The sequence below is a fragment of the Haliotis cracherodii genome, unplaced genomic scaffold, assembly GCF_022045235.1.
Source record: "Haliotis cracherodii isolate W230 unplaced genomic scaffold, xgHalCrac1.p SCAF_3, whole genome shotgun sequence".
Taxonomy (NCBI): Eukaryota; Metazoa; Mollusca; class Gastropoda; order Lepetellida; family Haliotidae; genus Haliotis; species Haliotis cracherodii.
Genome location: NW_027266286.1, coordinates 76,279,067 through 76,303,200, shown reverse-complemented (window position 1 = coordinate 76,303,200; position 24,134 = coordinate 76,279,067). Strand labels below are relative to the sequence as shown.

Below are 24,134 nucleotides of genomic sequence, written 5' to 3'. Positions count from 1 at the left end.
GCGTAAAAGGTTGCGTGTTCTTGGAGACACTTTGAACGTGAAGATCTTTCCTTTGAGCCGGCGACACGCCCTGACGTCACACGTCTAGAAAATATCTGTGGTTGGTTGCCCTGATGACCTTTTCTTTGACTTTTGCAAGCTCCGTTGGAAGACCTGTGGGGCTGTAGTAGATGGTGGTAACATACTTCTCTTCGGCGTCTCCGGATTGAAATGATGTGCTTGGTGTAGTAGGTGATTCAGTTGCATGAGCAAAAGCTGTGTTGACATCAACACCTACGTTGACCAGAGGTCCTCCTGCATGTTCAGGTGCAAAGAGCTGAGTGTGAATCCCACAAGAAGCAGGTTCATGTGACTTGGGTGTCGACACACTGACTTGTCACCAGGTGTCTCTCTGTGGTGCATTTCACACTTTCCCATTCGTACGTCCTTTTTACCATTGACTGTAACTACTGTCGTCTTTTAGGCTGACGAACTAGAAGAGTCTGAAATTTTAGTACACGCCTTGTATAGTTTGTTAAAACGTTCTTTAGATAATTGTTTGCAAACGTTGCATCACGACTTTGGCATGCATGTGCTCTTCTTGCATCTTGGATGTTGATCCCCGGCGACTTGATCGTTACCGCACCCGGAGCAATCACCAATCGGCGATGAAGATGCTCGCTTCCTCTCCCACCGAACGTGTATCTAACAACCTGACTTACCCGACGTCCTTTCTTCTATAACCCCAATATGCCGTAGACTGCTCTCAGCTTGTTGGTCTTGTCTATCTAATGATATAAGTGAAGTTTACAATGTAAAACAGCAATCAAACGTGTCACGATGTGATCAACAATTTTGACTTCTTTACATCTGGACACACAGTATGGAAGCAGAGATAGGGTCTCTGATGTAAGTGACGTTTTCCCCCCTCCGGCATTTCCTGTGGAGGATAGAGTTTTCCTCACAACTATCACATATATTAAAATCGTTTTTTTTTTGTGTGATTGCCAGCCAAACAGGAATTTATGGCTATGGTGTAATTGATGTAGGGTATTGAAAGGTAATTATGGTTATGATGTCATAGATATAGGGTATTGAAAGGTATTTATGGCTATGATGTCATAGATATGGGGTTTTGAAAGGTATTTATGGCTATGATGTTATAGACGTAGGGTATATAAAGGAATTATGGGCTTCCAAATTGTCCATGACCGAGTGATTACGAATATGTCAGCCATATTGTGACCAGCACAAATTATGCCTGTGTGACAAGTGAATTTTTAAACCACTAAGCTACTTCTACACTAGGCTGCCCTTCCAGCCTGATGGGGAGAGATCATGGAAATTTGACGCACAATCCACTGTGTTCCCCTATATTACATTAGGTTCCTGACACCCTCGGATAAACCAAGTAACCAGCTCATCTTCCAAACCTAAGTTTTTAAAACGTGTCACTTCTAAACGTGCTGTAAGGTTTTGCGGTTCAATTGTAACACCTAGGTTACAAATGATTTTTTTATAAACTGGCCTCTTGATATGTGCACAATCTTTATTTTGGATTCTCTAAAAGTCACAATTCTGTACAAAGTACATGAAGATGTCATGACGGGAATCAAACCTGCAGCCACACATATCGGGTTAAGTTTTGTAACCCACTGTTTTCCAAATAACTTGTTAAATTTTACATGTCATCCATCCAACTTGTCCAAGCTGCATGTGTTTTTTTCTCTCGCACGCCTTGATCGAATTTCTTTTATGCCGTGACACTGTATTGTTTCACTATAAGGTATGTTGATGTTTTCTTATTTTTTCTGGTATTTCTCGCATTTAGATGGTTTATAAGTTGGATAAAAAACACCTCCTTACAAGGTCCTCGGGCATTTCCCTTGATCGCAGTTTTACATGTGAAACCAAAACCTCGGAGGCGTGTTTTATCCTATACAACACTCACAGCTACATCAATGAACACATACACAACATCATGAGAACGCAATACATTCTCCTTTTATTCTAAGTACAAACTTCATGTTACAGCCCCTGTACATGGAATAGAAAAAGATGAAATTATTCTACATCGATGACAGTTCTTGATCTCTACTGGAATGCATGTCCGGAATCCTAGACTGTTTCAAGTGACATTCACAAAATGATGTAACAATACAAAAGGTCTTGATGAATTCCTAGATAGCTGGAACTAAGTCTGTATCAAAGTGATAACATGTAAAGATGATCAAAAATCCCATTTGTCCTGACAAGCACGGGATCACACTGGAGTAATGTCGCTTGAATTCGGTATACAAACGACTCGATCTCATTAAAATCAGATATAAGTTCTCGCTGTTGCTAAAAAAAGATCAGAGGACATCACATTACGGGTCACGTCACAACTACCTTTCGCGAACTTTGACTGATCACTGAAATGACCAACAAGAAGTCGACATCAGCCAATCAGAAAGCAGCTTCCTCAAGCTTTACGGCACTCGTTTCAACCTGGCGACTTCCATTTCAGACTACGCTTGAAAAATATGTTGATTAAAATGTTGAAAACTGAACAAACGAACATTCTGGAATGTCTAAAATATGGTTGAGATTGTATGGCAGTGCTTCCCACGTTCCTCCGCCTCCTCCGTTCAAATGTTTATGCCACGGAAGAGAGAGATAGGCCATAATATGACGGAATCAGTTGTACGGACCGTAACTGTCGTTCAGAATACCCCGTGTGAACATTTTCGAGGTTGCATAATCAGAAAACACATTCCGACTTACACTTTCATGATCTGGTAAGCGACACTTTGATTGGTTAGATGAAAGGTCGTTCTGTCGTGACCCATAATGGGATGTCATCAGATCTTTGTTTAGCGATAGCGAGAAGTTAGATCTGACTTTAGTGCGATTGCTGTAAACTGGTAACATGGATTTCTTGGTAATCCTGGTTTGACAACTACCGTCAGTGACTTCAACAATGGACACAAACACAAAACGGGGTTGTAAATGATAAAAAATCTTTCACAGAACCATTCATCAGTACACATTGATTATCAGGTGAAGCAGATGACACAGGGATCTTCTGGCTACACCTATTCTGTTACACAAAGTCCAGGATATCCAGGGCGAAGATGATGCTGTTGACCAGGAGGACGAGGAGACCAGCGTACCCAAACGTACCCCGGGTCCTCTTTGACGGATCTAGAAAAATAAAGGGGCGATGTTGTTGTTTCCCTATAAACTTCCTCCTCACAGTCACACAGAAGGTCAAATTGCCTACGTTTAGTATAAGAAAACAAATCTTTATTTCATATCTATCAGTGCTCTCCCTACATGACAAGGTGCTTCCTACATAACAGTTGCTTCCTACATCACAAGGTGCTTCCACCACAAGGTGCTCCCTGCACCACAGGTGTTTCCACCACAAGGTGCTACCTACACCACAGGTGCTTCCACCACAAGGTGCTCCCTACATCACAAGGTGCTTCCACCACAAGGTGCTCCCTGCACCACAGGTGTTTCCACCACAAGGTGCTACCTACACCACAGGTGCTTCCACCACAAGTTGCTACCTACACCACAGGTGCTTCCACCACAAGGTGCTCCCTACACCACAGGTGTTTCCACCACAAGGTGCTCCCTACACCACAGGTGTTTCCACCAAAACGTGCTCCCTACACCACATGTGGTTCCTACACCACAGGTGTTTCCACCACAAGGTGCTACCTACATCACAGGTGCTTCCACCACAAGGTGCTACCTACATCACAGGTGCTTCCACCACCAGGTGCTCCCTACACCACAGGTGCTTCCTACATCACAAGTGCTTCCACCACAAGATGCTTCCTACACCACAGGTGTTTCCATCACAAGGTGCTCCCTACACCACAGGTGCTTCCAACACCACAGGTGTTTCCACCACAAGTTGCTCCCTATACCACAGGTGCTTCCACCACAAGGTGCTCCCTACACCACAGGTGCTTCCACCACAAGGTGCGCCCTACACCACAGGTGTTTCCATCACAAGGTGCTACCTACATCACAGGTGCTTCCACCACCAGGTGCTCCCTACACCACAGGTGCTTCCTACATCACAAGTGCTTCCACCACAAGATGCTTCCTACACCACAGGTGTTTCCACCACAAGATGCTCCCTACACCACAGGTGCTTCCAACACCACAGGTGTTTCCACCACAAGTTGCTCCCTATACCACAGGTGCTTCCACCACAAGGTGCTTCCTACATCACAAGGTGCTTCCATCACAAGGTGCTCCCTACACCACAGGTGCTTCCACCACAAGGTGCTACCTACACCACAGGTGCTTCCACCACAAGGTGCACCCTACACCACAGGTGTTTCCATCACAAGGTGCTCCCTACACCACAAGTGTTTCCACCACAAGGTGCTACCTACACCACAGGTGCTTCCATCACAAGGTGCTACCTACATCACAGGTGTTTCCACCACAAGGTGCGCCCTACACAACAGGTGTTTCCACCACAAGGTGCTACCTACACCACAAGGTGCTCCCTACACCACAGGTGTTTCCATCACAAGGTGCTCCCTACACCACAGGTGTTTCCACCACAAGGTGCTACCTACACCACAGGTGCTTCCATCACAAGGTGCTACCTACACCACAGGTGTTTCCACCACAAGGTGCGCCCTACACAACAGGTGTTTCCACCACAAGGTGCTCCCTACACCACAAGGTGCTCCCTACATCACAAGGCGCTCCCCACATCACAATGAGTGAGTGAGTGAGTATGGTTTTACGCCGCTTTTAGCAATATTCCAGCAATATCACTGCGGAGCACACCAGAAATGGGCTTCACACATTGTACCCATGTCGGGAATCGAACCCGGCGTGACGAGATAACGCTTAAACAACTAGGCTACCCGACCGCCCCTCACTACATCACAAGGTGCTCCCTACATCACAAGGTGCCCTCTACATCACAAAGTGCTCCCTACATCACAAGGTGCTCCCTACATCACAGGTACTGCCAACAGCACAAGGTGCTCCCTACACCACAGGTGCTTCCATCACCAGGTTTTCCCTACATCACAAGGTGCTCCCTACATCACAAGGTGCTCTTTAAATCAAAAGGTGCTCCCTACTTTACATGGTGCTCACTACATCACAAGGTGCCCTCTACATGACAAGGTGCTCCCTACTTTACAAGGTGCTCACTACATCACAAGGTGCCCTCTACATGACAAGGTGCTCCCTACTTTACAAGGTGCTCACTACATCACAAGGTGCCCTCTACATGACAAGGTGCTCCCTACTTTACAAGGTGCTCACTACATCACAAAGTGCTCCCTACATCACAGGTACTGTAAACAGCACAAGGTACTCCCTACACCACAAGGTGCTCCCTACATCACAAGGTGCTCCCTACATCACAAGGTTCTCCCTACATAACAAGGTGTCCTCTACATCACAAGGTGCCCTCTACATCACAAAGTGCTCCCTACATCACAAGGTGCTCCCTACATCACAAGGTGCTCCCTACATCGCAAGGTGCTCCCTACATCGCAAGGTGCTCCCTACATCACAGGTACTGCCAACAGCACAAGGTGCTCCCTACATCAGAGGTACTGCCAACAGCACAAGGTGCTCCCTACATCACAGGTACTGCCAACAGCACAAGGTGCTCCCTACATCACAGGTACTGCCAACAGCACAAGGTGCTCCCTACATCACAGGTACTGCCAACAGCACAAGGTGCTGCCTACATTGGAGGTGTTCCCTCCATCACACTCAACTCACCTCCAGTGTAGTAGCCATATGCGTACACGACACGACTGAGGATCCACACAACTCCACAGAAGGCACTAACTTTCTGAAGTACAGATAATGTAGTTGTTAACACATTATATCATGTTGATAGTCCTCATATTTATTTAACCCATGAAGAATAGAATGGGTCTTTAGCAACCCTTGGTGCCCATAGTCATACTGCTAATCATTATCAATGGTCATACTGCTAATCATTGCCAATAGTCATACCTCTAATCATTATCAATGGTCATACTGCTAATCATTATCAGAGGTCATACTGCTAATCATTATCAGAGGTCATACTACTAATCATTGCAAATAGTCATACCTCTAATCATTATCAATGGTCATACTGCTAATCATTGCCAATAGTCATACCTCTAATCATTATCAATGGTCATACTGCTAATCATTATCAGAGGTCATACTGCTAATCATTGCCAATAGTCATACCTCTAATCATTATCAATGGTCATACTGCTAATCATTATCAAAGGTCATACTGCTAATCAGTATCAATGGTTATACCTCTAATCATTATCAATGGTCATACTGCTAATCAGTATCAATGGTCATACCTATAATCATTATTACTGGTCATACTGCTAAGCATGATCAATGGTTCTACCACTAATCATTTTCACTGGTCATAATGCTAATCATTATCAATGGTCCTACCACTAATCATTGCCACTGGTGCCACTCAAATCATCATCAATGGTCCATGGTCATACACTGATCATTGTCACTGGTGCTACCACTAATCATTATCACTAGTCATTATCACTGGTCATACTACTTATCATTATCACTGGTCATTATCACTGAACATACTACTAGTCATACCACAGAATATGCAACTGGCCAATACAAGGATGCATTCTTTACACTGAGGAATACCTACTGGAAATTCAAGTCCTCCAAAAATTAATAGCACCAAGGTCACAGGATACACCTCAAGTCTGAAACAAAACCATCTGGTGATGAGCGTCGTGTCTATATGTTGTAATCTGGTGATGTGTGTCAGGTCTGTATGTTGTAATCTGGTGATGAGTGTCATGTCTATATGTTGTAATCTGGTGATGAGTGTCATGTCTGTATGTTGTAATCTTGTTATGAGTGTCACGTCTGTATGTTGTAATCCTGTGATGAGTGTCATGTCTGTATGTTGTAATCTGGTGATGAGTTTCACGCCTGTATGTTGTAATCTGGTGATGTGTGTCAGGTCTGTATGTTGTAATCTGGTGATGAGTGTCATGTCTATATGTTGTAATCCGGTGATGAGTGTCATGTCTATATGTTGTAATCTGGTGATGAGTGTCATGTCTATATGTTGTTATCTGGTGATGTGTGTCAGGTCTGTATGTTGTAATCTGGTGATGTGTGCCATGTCTATTTCTTGTTATCTGGTGATGTGTGTCATGTCTATATGTTGTAATCTGGTGATGAGTGTCATGTCTATATGTTGTTATCTGGTGATGTGTGCCAGGTCTGTATGTTGTAATCTGGTGATGAGTGTCATGTCTGTATGTTGTTATCTGGTGATGTGTGTCAGGTCTGTATGTTGTAATCTGGTGATGAGTGTCATGTCTATATGTTGTTATCTGGTGATGTGTGCCATGTCTATATGTTGTAATCTGGTGATGTGTGTCATGTCTGTATGTTGTAATCCTGTGATGTGTGTCACGCCTGTATGTTGTAATCTGGGGATGTGTGTCATGTCTGTATGTTGTAATCCTGTGATGTGTGTCACGCCTGTATGTTGTAATCTGGTGATGTGTGTCATGTCTGTATGTTGTAATCCTGTGACGTGTGTCACGCCTGTATGTTGTAATCTGGTGATGTGTGTCATGTCTGTATGTTGTAATCTGGGGATGTGTGTCAGGTCTGTATGTTGTAATCTGGTGATGTGTGTCAGGTCTGTATGTTGTAATCTGGTGATGTGTGTCATGTCTGTATGTTGTAATCTGGGGATGAGTGTCATGTCTGTATGTTGTAATCTGAGGATGAGTGTCACGTCTGTATGTTGTAATCCTGTGATGTATGTCAAGTCTGTAAGTTGTAATCTGGTGATGTGTGTCAGGTCTGTATGTTGTAATCTGGTGATGTGTGTCATGTCTGTATGTTGTAATCTGGTGATGAGTGTCAGGTCAGTATGTTGTAATCCTGTGATATGTGTCATGTCTGTATGTTGTAATCTGGGGATGAGTGTCAGGTCTGTATGTTGTAATCTGAGGATGAGTGGCACGTATGTATGTTGTAATCCTGTGATGTGTGTCACGTCTGTATGTTGTAATCTGGTGATGTGTGTCAGGTCTGTATGTTGTAATCTGGTGATGAGTGTCAGGTCTGTATGTTGTAATCTGAGGATGAGTGTCACGTCTGTATGTTGTAATCCTGTGATGTGTGTCATGTCTGTATGTTGTAATCTGAGGATGAGTGCCACGTTTGTATGTTGTAATCTGAGCATGAGTGTCACGTATGTATGTTGTAATCCTGTGATGTGCGTCAGGTCTGTATGTTGTAATCTGAGGATGAATGTCAGGTCTGTATGTTGTTATCTGGTGATGAGTGTCAGGTCTGTATGTTGTAATCTGAGCATGAGTGTCACGTATGTATGTTGTAATCCTGTGATGTGCGTCATGTCTGTATGTTGTAATCCTGTGATGTGTGTCACGCCTGTATGTTGTAATCTGGTGATGAGTGTCAGGTCTGTATGTTGTTATCTGAGGATGAGTGTCAGGTCTGTATGTTGTAATCTGGTGATGTGTGTCATGTCTGTATGTTGTAATCTGGTGATGTGTGTCAGGTCTGTATGTTGTAATCTGGTGATGAGTGTCATGTCTGTATGTTGTAATCTGGTGATGTGTGTCAGGTCTGTATGTTGTAATCTGGTGATGAGTGTCATGTCTATATGTTGTAATCTGGTGATGAGTGTCATGTCTGTATGTTGTAATCTTGTTATGAGTGTCACGTCTGTATGTTGTAATCCTGTGATGAGTGTCATGTCTGTATGTTGTAATCTGGTGATGAGTTTCACGCCTGTATGTTGTAATCTGGTGATGTGTGTCATGTCTGTATGTTGTAATCTGGTGATGTGTGCCATGTCTGTATGTTGTAATCTGGTGATGAGTGTCACATATGTATGTTGTAATCCTGTGATGTGTGTCATATCTGTATGTTGTAATCTGGTGATGAGTGTCATGTCTGTATGTTGTAATCTGGGGATGAGTGTCAGGTCTATATGTTGTATTCTTGTGATGAGTGTCATGTCTGTGTGTTGTAATCCTGTGATGAGTGTCAGGTATGTATGTTGTAATCTGGTGATGAGCGTCATGTCTGTATGTTGTAATCCTGTGATGTGTGTCACGTCTGTATGTTGTATTCTTGTGATGAGTGTCATGTCTGTATGTTGTAATCTGGTGATGAGTGTCATGTCTGTATGTTGTAATCGGGTGATGTGCGTCATGTCTGTATGTTGCAATCTGGGGATGCGTGTCAGGTCTGTATGTTGTTATCTGGAGATGAGTGTCACGCCTGTATGTTGTAATCTTGTGATGAGTGTAATGTCTGTATGTTGTAATCTTGTTATGAGTGTCACGTCTGTATGTTGTATTCTTGTGATGAGTGTCATGTCTGTATGTTGTAATCCTGTGATGAGTATCATGTCTGTAAGTTGTAATCGGGTGATGAGTGCCATGTCTGTATGTTGTAATCTTGTGATGAGTGTCACGCTTGTATGCTGTAATCTTGTGATGAGTGTCATGTCTGTATGTTGTAATCTGGTGATGAGTGTCATGTCTGTATGTTGTAATCTGGTGATGTGCGTCATGTCTGTATGTTGTAATCTGGGGATGAGTGTCATGTCTATATGTTGTAATCATTAACTGTGTTAACACTGCCTTGTCCTATTTATTGATCCTGTTTTCAGTCACACTGACAAAGCCATCACATAAGTTATAAATATTAACATTAATTAAAATCCTTGTTATACTAATTCAGGAATTTTTACTAACATTTGCTGCAGATTTAGAACTGACCAACGGCCTCTGAGCAGGTCCAGCAAAAACTCTGGGTGTATGATAAAGACCCCTTTGCTTTGTAGCGTTAATTTCTCAGATACAATGAGGTGATACGTACGTGTTCTGATGAGCCCTCTGCACACAGTTGAACATGTGGCCATCACCGAATGTGTCCGTACAGTACATGATGGGGTACTGAAAGAGAATGGAGAGCGATAGATAGTAGTGGGACTATACACTGATGCATCGTGATATTTTACTTCGCGAAACAAGTATCTATCGCAATCACACACAAAGTAAAAAGTATTGAATCTTACCTTAAATGTATACTTCAATAAAATGTTACACCAAACACTAATTACAAGTGAAAACGAGCAGTGAAAACATAAATGTTTTCATCCATTGAGTTATACTTGGCACTGCCAACAGTAAATCATGGCTCACACACCACAGAAAAGTGCACATGCATGTATCGTAATACGTATCCGATTGTGAGCAAGGTATCGTGATACATATCTGATCTCACAGTTGGTGTATCGTTCCTGCCCTACCGATTGATGAGTTGACCCCTTGTTGACATTACTGTAACACTCCATCCGCATCAGAGATGGTATGCGTAGTTAAGAACTAACCAGTTAATCTTTGACATTATCAAAGCAGAAATCATGGGAATAGTTTGACTAGATTTTCTGCATCCTTGGTTACCAAGTGTATCTCTCTAGTTTGCCCTTAACTAATCATGGACGATGGATTTTCTGCCGAGCGGTCAAAACTGCAGTCATAACGACATTTTGTTTATGAGGGTCATGCTCAAACATTATAACCTACTTCTGGGAGAACATATAACAGCTACACTACATTCCTATCAAACACACAACAAATTACAACAGTTCGCTTGCACCAGTGCGTACAACCACTGGCTGATACTGTCTCGGGTGACTGCACAAACTGAAAAAAAACAAACTTGCTCACGTTGACTTCATACTTTCGTCTTGCTTTAACAACTTGTAGTCCAAGCCAGTTCAGCAAAACCCATGTAGCCACGATGACTAAAACCACATAGCCGAAGTCAGACTGAATTTCTACACTGACACCCATTATTAGCAGCTGATATCAGCAAAACAGATCGAATACAGCCACTTGGACTTTCTCTTCGGTATTTCCCGATAAGAAAAAGGTCAAGGTCTTACGGTGTAATTTAAAGTTTGGCTGTGTATATTGTATGGATTTAGCACGTTCTACATAATGGTTTCTTACGTGAATAAATTCTTCAACGTGCTTGAAAGTTCAAAGTATGTGTTATGTGGTTGTTTCAAAGGCGTGATCACAAATATTATTACAGCTGATTCATTGACACGACTGTCGACTTCCGCCTACAATCTAAACAACACGGTTCAAGTTTTCGAGTCACCTTACTCCGGGCGGGATTTGTGAATGAACGACTTCTCGTGAATCCCATTGTGAAAGTATTCGATAAGGACAACATTCGTATAGCCCTACGTGTAGATTTCCTTTATTCATTATGGCTGCCGCCGAACATTCACCTAAATGGAAGAACCCGTCTGATGTGATGAGGGTTCGAAGTATCAAACGGCGAACGCTAGCTCGAAGAAAAACTATCCACGACCCCACTGAACTGTCTTCTGCATTGCTGAGCTCGAGACCGTCAAGTGATCGTCCCGTCACCAAGAGGAAAAACCCCTTTGGCTGCAGAACTGACAACAAAAGACCGAATCATGGAAATACTAATAATGAGGATCCCAGAGAACTTTTTAAGGCTTTGGATGTCATGAACGAGGTAGAGTGCACTGGTCATGTGAGAAAACAAATCTTTAGCCTACTGGCCAAGCGACTAGGGACCCGTTCCACAAAGCGATCTTAGCGCCAAGGTGATCGTAACACACATACCTAACATAGACTTACGACACTCGTCATACTAAGGTTGTTTTGTACAATGGCACCCAGTTATCGGCATATGTTTCATGTTATGTCAGAAATATTCTCAATCTGTGTATAAAGTTCATTGTAGCAATAACTTTGATTTGGATGAAACTACGAGCAAACAGCCCATTTCTATCCGTGGAAGGCATTTGAGGAGACTTCTGACTAGGACTTCTACCTGTTTGCCCCCTAAAAAAAAATATATGATTAAATGGATTGTGTCCCAATGCTTATCCATACATAACTTTTGGAAATCTTTCCGACTTCTGTTATAACGTGATGAGGGGATCCAAACAGTGGAAATACTTTCCTGTTGATTAACTGGGGTATTAGCTAAAACGGCACCAATTGGCGAAAACAGCTACTATTGCCTGGCGAAAACGGCACCTTTTTTTTTTAAACCTTGGTAGATCTAGTGAAATACTCGCTGACTGATTGGGCATGTTGGGAGGTACAACTATACTTATGGTGAAAACATTACATGCTTTGAAGGAAATAAATGAAAACTCACATAGTCACTTGTAAACACAAATAATTGAGAAATGTTAATCGCATTTAAAAAAGTTTACATAGGAACTATAAGCCTCTATTCTAATTGATTGGGAGGCGACTAAACTTATTGTGAAAAAATCACATGCTTTGATTACCTTTCCTCAGATTAGCTCAATGTCAAGCTGAAACTGATGGCGGAAATGTCAAGAAACTTAACTGCAGGTATACTACATATTTGATATTTATGTTTGTAAGTAGGAAATAAATGATAATTTTATTGATATTTCATATATATATTCCCTTTCTGCCGGCAGCCAAGAATGTTTCTTCAGATAGCAGACCGTGTCCCCGCCCAAGGAAAACATACATACAACAACATAACATAATAAAGCATGTAAATAAAATATACACTCTACTACATAAATCATTCTCATTGTTATTAAAAATAGAACTGCCGTTTTTGCACGTCAGTTAGTAGCTGTTTTCGCCAAATGAGATGCCGAGGTGCCATTTTAGCCTGCACTCGATTAACTGTACCAGTTTTCGCCATCGTTTAAATAGCACATGCCATGTGATCACACACACAACTTCAGTGAGGCCTATACAAATGACATTTTTCATTATCCCTGGTATCGCTAGCCAAGAGCTGCGATGGGGTCCTACAGTTAAATTACAGTCAAAAGAGACCCTTTTCCACTAACAAGTTAAACAGATGTCTTCAGGCAGAAATGAAATGATGTTATTATTATATTTTTATTATCTCATAAGATAGAATACTGTTTCTCACACAAAGTAAAATGCTTTAATGGGTTGCATATTGAATGTATCAATGGTTCATAAGGCACATATTGATGATGAGTTTGTTTTGATTTATTACAAATGTCAGGATTGAGTAAATACCCTAAATCAAGTATGACATGCAGAATGGAGTGACCTACCCTTGCATCTGACCTCGATCCCCAAGGTACAGTCTGAACATGGTTGAATTTGTCTTGTAGAGAGTGAATGAGGCGCTGACTTGTGAGCATGGCAGCGGTCAAGTCCCGCACCCTGAGTCCGACATTGGTGATGGCGTGAGAAACCTGGTCAACATTCAAGATGGGCCGAAGTGGCAGAGCAGTGAGGTATTCCCTGGCAGTGGTAGAGCAGTGAGGTATTACCTGGCAGTGGTAGAGCAGTGAGGTATTACCTGGCAGTGGTAGAGCAGTGAGGTATTACCTGGCAGTGGTAGAGCAGTGAGGTATTACCTGGCAGTGGTAGAGCAGTGAGGTATTACCTGGCAGTGGCAGAGCAGTGAGGTATTACCTGGCAACGGTAGAGCAGTGAGGTATTACCTGGTGGAACTAACAGATGATGATGCTGGTCATGGCTGACAGACCTGATATATAACCAGTCAGTACACACTGCTGCGGAGTTTCAGGTGCCGGTTGGCCACCAACAGTATTGCATTGATTTGTTGTTATGGTTCATCCACCATTTTTATTAGTTTGACTTACTGACTTTTGCCATTGACATGACATTTCTTGGGTCCAAGTCATTGACCAATATACAGCCTTTTGTGTCAGAATCACTGAGCTGTTGAACAATCAGTGCATAGTTATAGTGTTGGTGGTATCTGCCATTTCTTTATTTGTTTATAAGACTGTTACAATAGATAAGTCTCAATTTAATGAGATTTTGAATTAATTGATAGATTGTTGAAAAGACAAGGTAATAATGTTGGCGCTTTGAGCACCTTGTGCATGATGTCTAGCGCCATTTAAGAACTCACTGTAGTTGTTTTGTAATTAGCTGAAAAACACAAAACTCTCACGAATTAGTAGGCTACATGTCATGGTTTCATTTGATATTAACATTTTTCAGCCACAAACAGACATTACGAGTGAACGTCCGCCTGACACCAAGTTGTCCGAGTTTGTTGCTAACCATTCCCCTGTGATGATGGACCCCACACCCCACAACACACAGTGTCCTGCTCCCCCCCAGGTACAGAGTCACAAGCACTTGCCACTGGACTGGAGTCTGAAGGTGAAGATGAGGATTGTGTCGGAGGCGTCACTGTCATGGTGTACCCAGCTGAAGATGAATGAGGAGGCGCGGGCTGTTAGCCAGCATGTACAGAGGCAGCACCAGGTACACCGTCATCCTTCCCTGCAGTCAGAGGGAATATCTCCAGAAGAAATAGAATAACGAGTTCTCCACTTAGTGTAATTTTTAAGAAGATGAGATGAGAGTTTTTTAAGTTACGGTTTGCTTAATCTGTTCGACATACCAAATGTTTTGTTTATTTAGTTCTAAGAGCTTTTCTCTCAAAGATTTAAACCATAAAGCACTAGGTTCCCCCTTTTCACAGACTGGCTGTGTTGAACAGGGAAAAAATAATTACTGGTAAATGTTAACTTGTGGTGTTTGTTTGTCAGTGGCCCGGTGATGCTGACCGCTGCTCCATCTTCCACAGCTGCTGTCTGTACTGGGTGCACCCTAACATCCCCTGGGTGAAGCCCTTCCCACGCATTGTAGCAGAACAGAAGATCAGGTAGGCTGCAGATGGAACTTTTCTCTCACCAGGACACTGTATTCACTGGGTAGAGTTGCTTGTCTTAGTCATGCCAGGATCTGCTGATCACTATCTGAAATACTGTTCAAAGCAATAGCATTTTGTGATTATACTCCTGGCATACAATGCAGTGGATGTAGTCATCATCTGGTCTGTCTGTCTGTCCATCCATATTTCCAGAGCATAAATTGAAAGATTTTAATCCAAACTTGGTACCTCCATCAATTAGGGGCTGAAGTGGTGCCTTTTGCTATTTAGGAATTGTTAGAGATTACATTCTTTCCGTTTCCATGGCAGCAAGTTTGACTTTGACTCTGTTCATAGTAGTGTCTTTGCCGAGACCATATCTCTAAAACTAATAAGTATTCTTTCATGAAACATTGCACACACAAAGACCATGTTAGCGACTAATGCCTTTTGCTATTTAGGGATTTTTATAAAAAAAATGATTTCTGTTTCCTTGGCAACATGTTTGATATTTGACTCTGTTGATAGTGGTGTGTTTTCCGGACCATATCTCTATAACTAATAAGTATTCTTCATGAAACTTTGGATACACAAACACCATGTTGTCAACTGGTGCCTTTTGCTATTTGGTGATTATTATCCCCCGCCCAACAAAGTTGGCGGGGGATACAGAAACGGGCTCCGTCGGTCCGTACGTACTTACGTCCGTCGTCACGTTTCGTTTCCAGAGCACAACTAAAAAAACATTCAATATTTTTTCATGAAACTTTGCAGGTCTGTCAAGTACATGCTGAACTGGTGCCTTTTGCTTTTTAGTAATTTTATAAATTTTTATTTTATATGTTTCCATGGCAACAAGATGTACTTTGGTTCTGTGAGGGTAGGGTTCGTTTCCGGAACATAACTCATAAACCGTACAATAGTTTTTCATGAAACTTTGCAGGTCTGTCAGGTACATGCTGAACTGGCGCCTTTTGCTATTTAGAAATTTAAGAAATTTTAATTTTTACGTTTCCATGGCAACAAGATGGACTTAGGTTCTGTGAGGGTAGGGTTCGTTTCCAGAGCATAAGATGGCAACAAAATGGACTTAGGTTCCAAACTCTACTTTTCTTTACAATTTCCATGACAAGTTCCACCTCGGTTAAATAAGGTTATAGTTTGTTTAGATTTAATTACCGTATTAATAAGCGCCCACAGTGATATTTGCTAATATATTGGCTAGTGAACAATCCCAATTAGCACTCCTTCCGATTGATCAATGTACACAAGACTTATTATTTTTTTGTGTATAATACACACTCGTGTGTTATATGCATTCTTAATTATGGGCAATTAAATTCTGGAAAAATGTCGCATATAAACATTTCAGTGTGTCAGCATAAACCACAAAACTTATCTTTCAACACTCTTTTTTCCACCAAAATTATATTCTAATAAGAGTCCTCTATTTCTAATTTTGAGAGAGCCCTGGGCGCTTATTACGTCAAATAGGGTATGTCATAAAATTCTGCAACAGGGGCGGGGGATATAGACACGTTAGTGGCAAACTCTTGTTTATTTTTTTTATTTTTTCTGTTTTCCGTGGCATCAAGTTTGACTTTGACTATGTTGATAGTGGTGTGTTTCTCCGGACAATATCTCTAAAACTAATAAGTATTTTTTCAGGAAACTTTGCATGCTTTGCATTGTTGTCAACTGATGCCTTTTGCTATTTTGGGATTTTTAGATATTTTGTTTCTTGTTTCCATGGCAACAAGTTTGACTTTGACTCTACTCGTATTGGTTTGACCTGACATAGAAATACAAAGTTCTGAATCCCAACAGCTCAATAACTACTCTTGTATATGGACGGACAGATTAGACTGGCATTCTCTAATGAAGTTGGACTTAACTAACAGTCAGATTATTTGTTCTTTCGAATGTGTGGGGGCTGGGGGATTTTTTGATGCCTCTTGTTCAAAGTTTTCACAGTCAAAATAATTATTTTTTGTGACATTAACCCAAAAAACTTTTTCGCTAAATGACTATACTCCTCTTGAGTTTCCACTTTGAGGATTGTTCTGCTGCAGCGGTTGCGAGGAACATAGTACTAGCCTACTTGTTTAAGTCGAAGATGGTAACACGTATGTCTGTCTGTTTCAGCAATGTCAGTATTGTGGGATCCAACGACGAAGCCACAGTTGCCCTGCACAGAGACTGGTAAGACACTGAGTGTCCCCGTGGTGATCCTGCAACACAAGCCCACTACACTGGGTTAGGTTGACATTGGAATATTTTCACTGCTCACCTGACTAACAGGATCCATCAATCATTAAGTTTGACATTGTCCACAACTCCTCTGAAAGTAAAGGTGATGTTGAAACATTGCAGGAATGATCCAAGCTTTTGTGTCTTACAAACACTTCCCGCAGAATTCTGCTGATATTTTAAACACCCATTCGAAGACAAGTGGTAGTCACTGGCTCTCTAAGGATGTTCACCCTCAGAAGGCGCCAACACAACCTGGCTGTTGTTCTGCTCCACCTTTGAGTGAAATCTGGAAGCTATAACATGGTGATTTTCCGGTGTTGGGGATTCAAAATTGTACAAATGGTGGGGCTGAGGGGCGGGGCCAAATAAGGGTAATTTGGCTATATTGCTTTAAAGGACTTCTTCTCCAGAACCAAGAGATAGATATCAACCATATTTGGTTGGAAGCATTCTCCAGTGGTGGGGATTCCAACTGGATAAATGGAGGGGCTGAACTCTGCCCCCACCTCCGGGGACTAAGGGGCAGGGCTGAAAAGTGTTTTTAACTTGGACACAGTTAAGATCCCCACCGTATAACCATATATTGGTTGGTTGGTTTGTTGTTGAACGCCACACTCAGCAATATTGCAGCTATATGACAGCGGTCTGTAAATAATTGAGTCTGAACCAGACAATCCAATGATTGATATCATGAGCATCGATCCACTCAATTTGGATTGATGACATGCATCAACCAAGTCAGCGAGTCTGACCATGCGATAGTCGCCTCTTATGACAAGCAGAGTCGCTTTTACAGCAAGCATGGGTTGCTGAAGAACTATTCAATCCTGGATCTTCACAGGTCTTTAACCATATGTACAGCTGAGAGTATAATGAGAGGAATGCACATATGCTACCAGGACTGGCCCTTCTGTTCATCTGTCCGGCACTCCCAACGGAGTTAGAACCTGGGCCATAACATGCAAACTGATATTATCCCCACCCTATAATATGTAGATACATTGTATACATTTGTTTGTTATGAAGAGAGTAATGCCTATGATATGATTTATCCTTGATCATAACATGGAAACGGTTCGAATCTTTATACTAAATTTGTATGTAGAGAAATACATGTTCATGCTGTCAGATTTTCCTTCTACTCATTTTTAATGTTACATGCAGTATTATATACATGTACAATGCAAATGTATATTTTGTCATGATTGCGTAAATATCCAGGTGAGCGATACAGGCCCTATGGGCCTCTTTTGATTGATATGTTTGATGTAGCAACTTCTCGAGGACTGTGACTGTTGTATGGTTTTAGGACGGAGAGCTTGACATCCGTGTTCCATCTACTTAGGGCCGGGAAATGCCCATACTTCTATCTGTGCACTCATCAGTTCACGGTGGTGTTCCGTGCTGCAGGGGTCAACAGTCAGACTAACATCAACGCTTGTCTCACACCGACCACCCGTGGTCTGAGGGAGGCATTCAAGCAAGACGGTATGTTGTTAACACATTACATGGAATCATGCTGAACTGAACTTCTTTGAGAGGCATTTACAAGTTGGAGTACTTAGTAAGGATAAGATGTATTGTTGAACAACTTCTTTATTACAATTAGGAGCGACATTGCGGCGTACGTATTAACACCGTTACAACGCAAGTGGTCACTTGAACCTACACCGAAACACCGAAATGTAGCTGTATGTGGTAGTGAGCATTTGCTTCAGTAAACATGGTAAAGTGGGAAACCCGATAAACAATCTGTGTGTGTCTATGTGTGTGCGTGGACTCTTGGGTTACACCATCTCACCCTTATCTTTGTGACACTTTCAGGCATCAGTTTCCGGATGCCCAACTTGGAGGGGAAGAAGCTAGAGTTGTCTCCTGAGAGAGGCTCTGCTCTTGAGTCGGACCAGAACATAGACCCAGCAGCCGTGCCACAGCCACCACAGCCATCAGGTCCCCATAAGTAAGTTGCTGTGTCTGTGTTTTAGCAGGAGATTGCTGTGTCTTCGCTTTAGCAATTTATTGCTGTGTCTGTGTTTTAGCAATAGATTGCTGTGTCTGTGTTTTAGGAGTAGGTTGTTGTGTCTGTGATTTAGCAATAGACTGCTGTGCCTGTGTTTTAGCAGTAGGTTGTTGTGTCTGTTGTAACACTAGGGTGCTGTGTCTGTGTTTTAGCAATAGACTGCTGTGTCTGTGTTTTAGCAATAGACTGCTGTGTCAGTGTTTTAGCAGTAGATTATTGTGTCTGTGTTTTAGCAGTAGGTTGTTGTGTCTGTGTTTTAGCAGTAGGTTGTTGTGTCTGTGATCTAGCAATAGACTGCTGTGCCTGTGTTTTAGCAGTAGATTGTTGTGTCTGTTTTAGCAGTAGATTGTTGTGTCTGTTGTAGCACTAGGGTGCTGTGTCTGTGTTTTAGCAATAGACTGCTGTGTCTGTGTTTTAGCAGTAGATCGTTGTGTCTGTATTTTAGCAGTAGATTGCTGTGTCTGTGTTTTAGCAGTAGGTTGCTGTGTCTGTGATTTAGCAATAGACTGCTGTGCCTGTGTTTTAGCAGTAGGTTGTTGTGTCTGTGTTTTAGCAGTAGGTTGTTGTGTCTGTGTTTTAGCAGTAGATTGTTGTGTCTGTGTTTTAGCAGTAGGTTGTTGTGTCTGTGTTTTAGCAGTAGATTGCTGTGTCTGTGTTTTAGCAGTAGGTTGTTGTGTCTGTGTTTTAGCAGTAGGTTGTTGTGTCTGTGTTTTAGCAGTAGGTTGTTGTGTCTGTGATCTAGCAATAGACTGCTGTGCCTGTGTTTTAGCAGTAGATTGTTGTGTCTGTTTTAGCAGTAGATTGTTGTGTCTGTTGTAGCACTAGGGTGCTGTGTCTGTGTTTTAGCAATAGACTGCTGTGTCTGTGTTTTAGCAGTAGATCGTTGTGTCTGTATTTTAGCAGTAGATTGCTGTGTCTGTGTTTTAGCAGTAGGTTGTTGTGTCTGTGATTTAGCAATAGACTGCTGTGCCTGTGTTTTAGCAGTAGGTTGTTGTGTCTGTGTTTTAGCAGTAGATTGTTGTGTCTGTGTTTTAGCAGTAGATTGTTGTGTCTGTGTTTTAGAAGTAGGTTGTTGTGTCTGTGTTTTAGCAGTAGATTGCTGTGTCTGTGTTTTAGCAGTAGGTTGTTGTGTCTGTGTTTTAGCAGTAGGTTGTTGTGTCTGTGTTTTAGCAGTAGGTTGTTGTGTCTGTGTTTTAGCAGTAGGTTGTTGTGTCTGTGTTTTAGCAGTAGGTTGTTGTGTCTGTGTTTTAGCAGTAGACTGGTGTGCCTGTGTTTTAGCAGTAGGTTGTTGTGTCTGTGTTTTAGCAGTAGATTGTTGTGTCTGTGTTTTAGCAATAGACTGCTGTGCCTGTGTTTTAGCAGTAGGTTGCTGTGCCTGTGTTTTAGCAGTAGGTTGTTGTGCCTGTGTTTTAGCAGTAGGTTGTTGTGCCTGTGTTTTAGCAGTAGGTTGTTGTGTCTGTGTTTTAGCAGCAGGGTGCTGTGTCTGTGATGTAAAATGCCCTCTTTACCTTGTATTGTACAGGACTGCCTGCAGCTGTGATGACGAGGATGATGATCTGATTGACAATGATGAAGGTGCATCTGTGTGGTTGGAGAGCATGGGCCTCGACAAGAAGAGCTTCCCCTCACTCGACCCGAACAAGGTCAAACTGTATCCTCCTCAGTCTGATTTACCCAGAGCTGATAGTTGCTTGTCACCTGCAGTTGTCTCCCTTTGTTCATCCCGCCCACATCAGGTAGATGCCACATGCAGTTGTCTCCCTTTGTTCATCTCACCCACATCAGGATTATACCACATGCAGTTGGCTCCCTTTGTTCATCTCACCCACATCGGGTACAAACCACAAGCAGTTGTCTCCCTTTGTTCACCTCACCCACATCAGGTACATACCACATGCAGTTGTCTCCCTTTGTCCGTCTCACCCACATCAGGTAGATGCCACATGCAGTTGTCTCCCTTTGTTCATCTCACCCACATCAGGTACATACCACATGCAGTTGTCTCCCTTTGTTCATCTCACCCACATCGGGTACAAACCACAAGCAGTTGTCTCCCTTTGTTCATCTCACCCAGATCAGATAGATGCCACCTGCAGTTGTCTCCCTTTGTTCATCTCACCCAGATCAGATAGATGCCACCTGCAGTTGTCTCCCTTTGTTCATCTCACCCACATCAGGTAGATGCCACATGCAGTTGTCTCCCTTTGTCCATCTCACCCACATCAGGTAGATGCCACATGCAGTTGTCTCCCTTTGTTCATCTCACCCACATCAGGTAGATGCCACATGCAGTTGTCTCCCTTTGTTCATCTCACCCACATCAGGTAGAGTGAGTGAGTATTGTTTTACACCGCTTTTAGTAATAATCCAGCAATATCACGGACGGGGGACACCAGAAAGTAGCTGCACACAATGTACCCAAGTCAGGAATCGAACCTGGGTCTTCGGCATGACGAGCGAACGCTTTAACCACTAGGCTACCCGACTGCCCACATCAGGTAGATGCCACACTGCTGGGCCATGGGTTCCCCTAGTTCACAGCCAGGTGAGAGCACAGGATCAGTAGTTGTTCTGTGTGTTGTATGTGTTGAAATTAGCAACCACATTTTGTAGTTACACAATCAACCTTAAGATGAGTGGAGCATTTCATGTGTGTAAAACTAAGGAACAAGGAAGGCATAGGCAGGGTAGTGAAGCCACAAGGGTGAGTTTGCTTTTAAACCATTATTGAACAAATGTAGCGAGTGAAAGTTTGATTATACACATAATAAACTGATTATACACTGATAGGCCTACTCACTTACTGATAGACCTACTCACCAACTGATAGACCTACTCACCAACTGATAGACCTACTCACCCACTTATAGACCTACTCACTTACTGATCAACCTACTCACCCACTGATAGACCTACTCATCCACTGATAGACCTACTCACCCACCGATAGACCTACTCATCCACTGATAGACCTACTCACCAACTGATAGACCTACTCATCCACTGATAGACCTACTCACCAACTGATAGACCTACTCACCCACTTGTAGACCTACTCATCCACTGATAGACCTACTCACCAACTGATAGACCTACTCATCCACTGATAGACCTACTCATCCACTGATAGACCTATACAAAAATATGCAGTTATTATTTCCTTAACTGGTGAAGTCAGCGTGAAGGATTCCGGCGTGTAGACAACAGGCCTGAGTCCCTGGTGTACGTGGAAGGTGCTGACGTCCAGGCGATGTTCAACTTTCTCCTCAACTGCCGGAGCTGCACCGCCACCAGTGGTCCCCAGGCCGGCATTCCCCCAACCATCCTTGCTCCCACGGCATTCAAAGGAGCCACACTCAAACCTAATAAAGTGAGTTAGTCATCCATGTACTCTAATTATATCTCTTGTCATCAGCTGAAGCACTCATAATATCACTTTTCTCCCGCTGACGCATTCATAACATGTCACTGTCATTAGGTGAAGTGCACGTAATATCACTTGTCATTTAGCTGAAGCACTCATAATAATAACTGTCTTTAGCTGAAGCGCCTGTCATATCACTTGTCATCACCAGGGCTTACTGTCATTTATCATCCCAAACTGGCTCCCACAGGAGATATCGCTTGGGTGACATGAAGCGATATCTACATTGTAGATATCGGTGCAATGAAATTGCATCACAATGCTTTGCAGACCATTGTGATGTCATTTGTTTTAAGAATTGACTTTCACTTTGTGTGAGTTCTTTGGAGTATGAACCTTCATAGAGTGAGGGTCCAACTGTATGAATGTCGGAGCTAGGGAATTCCCAGGGGTTTCCCCAGGAATGTGGAAGTAGTCCGTCACTGTTTACGTCATTTCAAGAACACGGTCTCGTGAAAAACGTATGAATGTCAAATGTGTTGTTCATACACTTATGAACATCAATTTCGCAGTCATGTGACCGACCTCTCGTCCAATGTAAAAGCGGTATATCGTGTAAACTTTAAATTATAAGATTATACCATGATGTCACAATCAAATGACATCACTAATGGCTCTGTTACTGAAGCTGGTAGCAGTACTTTTTACACTTAAGACACTGCTTATTACTGTCTACAAACTGAAAAAGTGATGATGTTGGATGATAAGTAAAATTTCACACGAGTGTCTTATGATATCAAATATATCAACACGAGTTGATAAAAGTGGGAAAAGTCCAGGGATTGCACACACTTTTGTCCATGATTCTCTTTGTGTCATCTGCTGAGACATTCACACTATCTCCTTTCTGCAGCTGAAGCACTCGGTGGCCAAACAGACAGATGCTTCAGGGAATTTCCAGAAAGGTCATGTTATAGAAATGTCCGGACCCATACTCCCTCACCATGTGCTCAACGTGTCTCACCTCCTGCGTGATCTCCAAAAGGAGGATTTCACCTTGACCTTCAACACACATGAACCTACAGCAGCTCTGAACCTGAGGGGCGCCATGTTTCGGAGTGATTCATGTAAGGAAGTGGAAGAGTCCGGCTTACACCCTGCAGCCCAGGAGACTCTGTCTGGCCCTGTCACCCTGCAGGACAACACCGTGTATAAGGAGGTGACCAGCACTCAACATGGCTTCAACTTCAACTTGTGAAGTTTTGTTGTCTTTTTGACAGGACCTAATAGGTTCCAGATTGAGATGCCCCTGAGACTGGCATTAGCAGTTAAGATTGGTGAAGCATTTGTCATCTAGTGATGTCTCGGTGAATCTTGGGGCATCTCATTGAAGTTTGGGACCGCCTCTGTGGTCTAGTCGTAGAACGTCTACCCGGAGAGCAGAAGGTCCGTGGTTCGATCCCCGGCCGTGTCATACCAAAAGACATTAAAAGATGGTACTTGTTGTTACCCTGTCTGGCGCTTGGCATTAAGGGGCTAAAACAAGGACTGGTCAGCTCGGAACCAGTATACGGTATCTCAGTGGGCTAGCACTATAAAATCACCATCAGTCTGCACTAGTACAAGCACACACACGTGCATGCATGCATGTCGCTATATAAGTGCAATAATCTTTAACGCGACATTATACCCCATTTCACCTCACCTCATTGAAGTTTAGGGCATCTCATTGACAGTTGAGGTGTTTCAGGGAAACATGGAGTG

The 24,134-nt window shown here is 42.7% G+C and overlaps 2 protein-coding genes across 2 annotated transcripts; one reads left to right on the top strand and one right to left on the bottom strand.

The window, feature by feature from the left end:
- Nucleotides 1-1,953: 1,953 nt before the first annotated feature.
- Nucleotides 1,954-10,936, bottom strand: LOC139474153 (glutathione S-transferase 3, mitochondrial-like). Its single transcript, XM_071257037.1, has 5 exons — nucleotides 10,749-10,936; nucleotides 9,895-9,971; nucleotides 6,659-6,716; nucleotides 5,743-5,815; nucleotides 1,954-3,165 (listed from the first exon to the last, which is right to left on the bottom strand). The coding sequence occupies exons 1-5, from the start codon at nucleotides 10,872-10,874 to the stop codon at nucleotides 3,065-3,067; spliced, it is 435 nt and encodes a 144-aa protein (XP_071113138.1). The 5' UTR covers nucleotides 10,875-10,936; the 3' UTR covers nucleotides 1,954-3,064.
- A 306-nt stretch (nucleotides 10,937-11,242) lies between these two features.
- LOC139475164 (protein downstream neighbor of son homolog) lies at nucleotides 11,243-23,742 on the top strand. The gene is made up of 10 exons (XM_071258419.1): nucleotides 11,243-11,574; nucleotides 13,208-13,333; nucleotides 14,073-14,342; nucleotides 14,630-14,745; nucleotides 16,879-16,935; nucleotides 18,296-18,474; nucleotides 18,811-18,946; nucleotides 20,529-20,657; nucleotides 22,181-22,376; nucleotides 23,284-23,742. The coding sequence occupies exons 1-10, from the start codon at nucleotides 11,299-11,301 to the stop codon at nucleotides 23,626-23,628; spliced, it is 1,830 nt and encodes a 609-aa protein (XP_071114520.1). The 5' UTR covers nucleotides 11,243-11,298; the 3' UTR covers nucleotides 23,629-23,742.
- The last annotated feature ends 392 nt before the right edge of the window (nucleotides 23,743-24,134 follow it).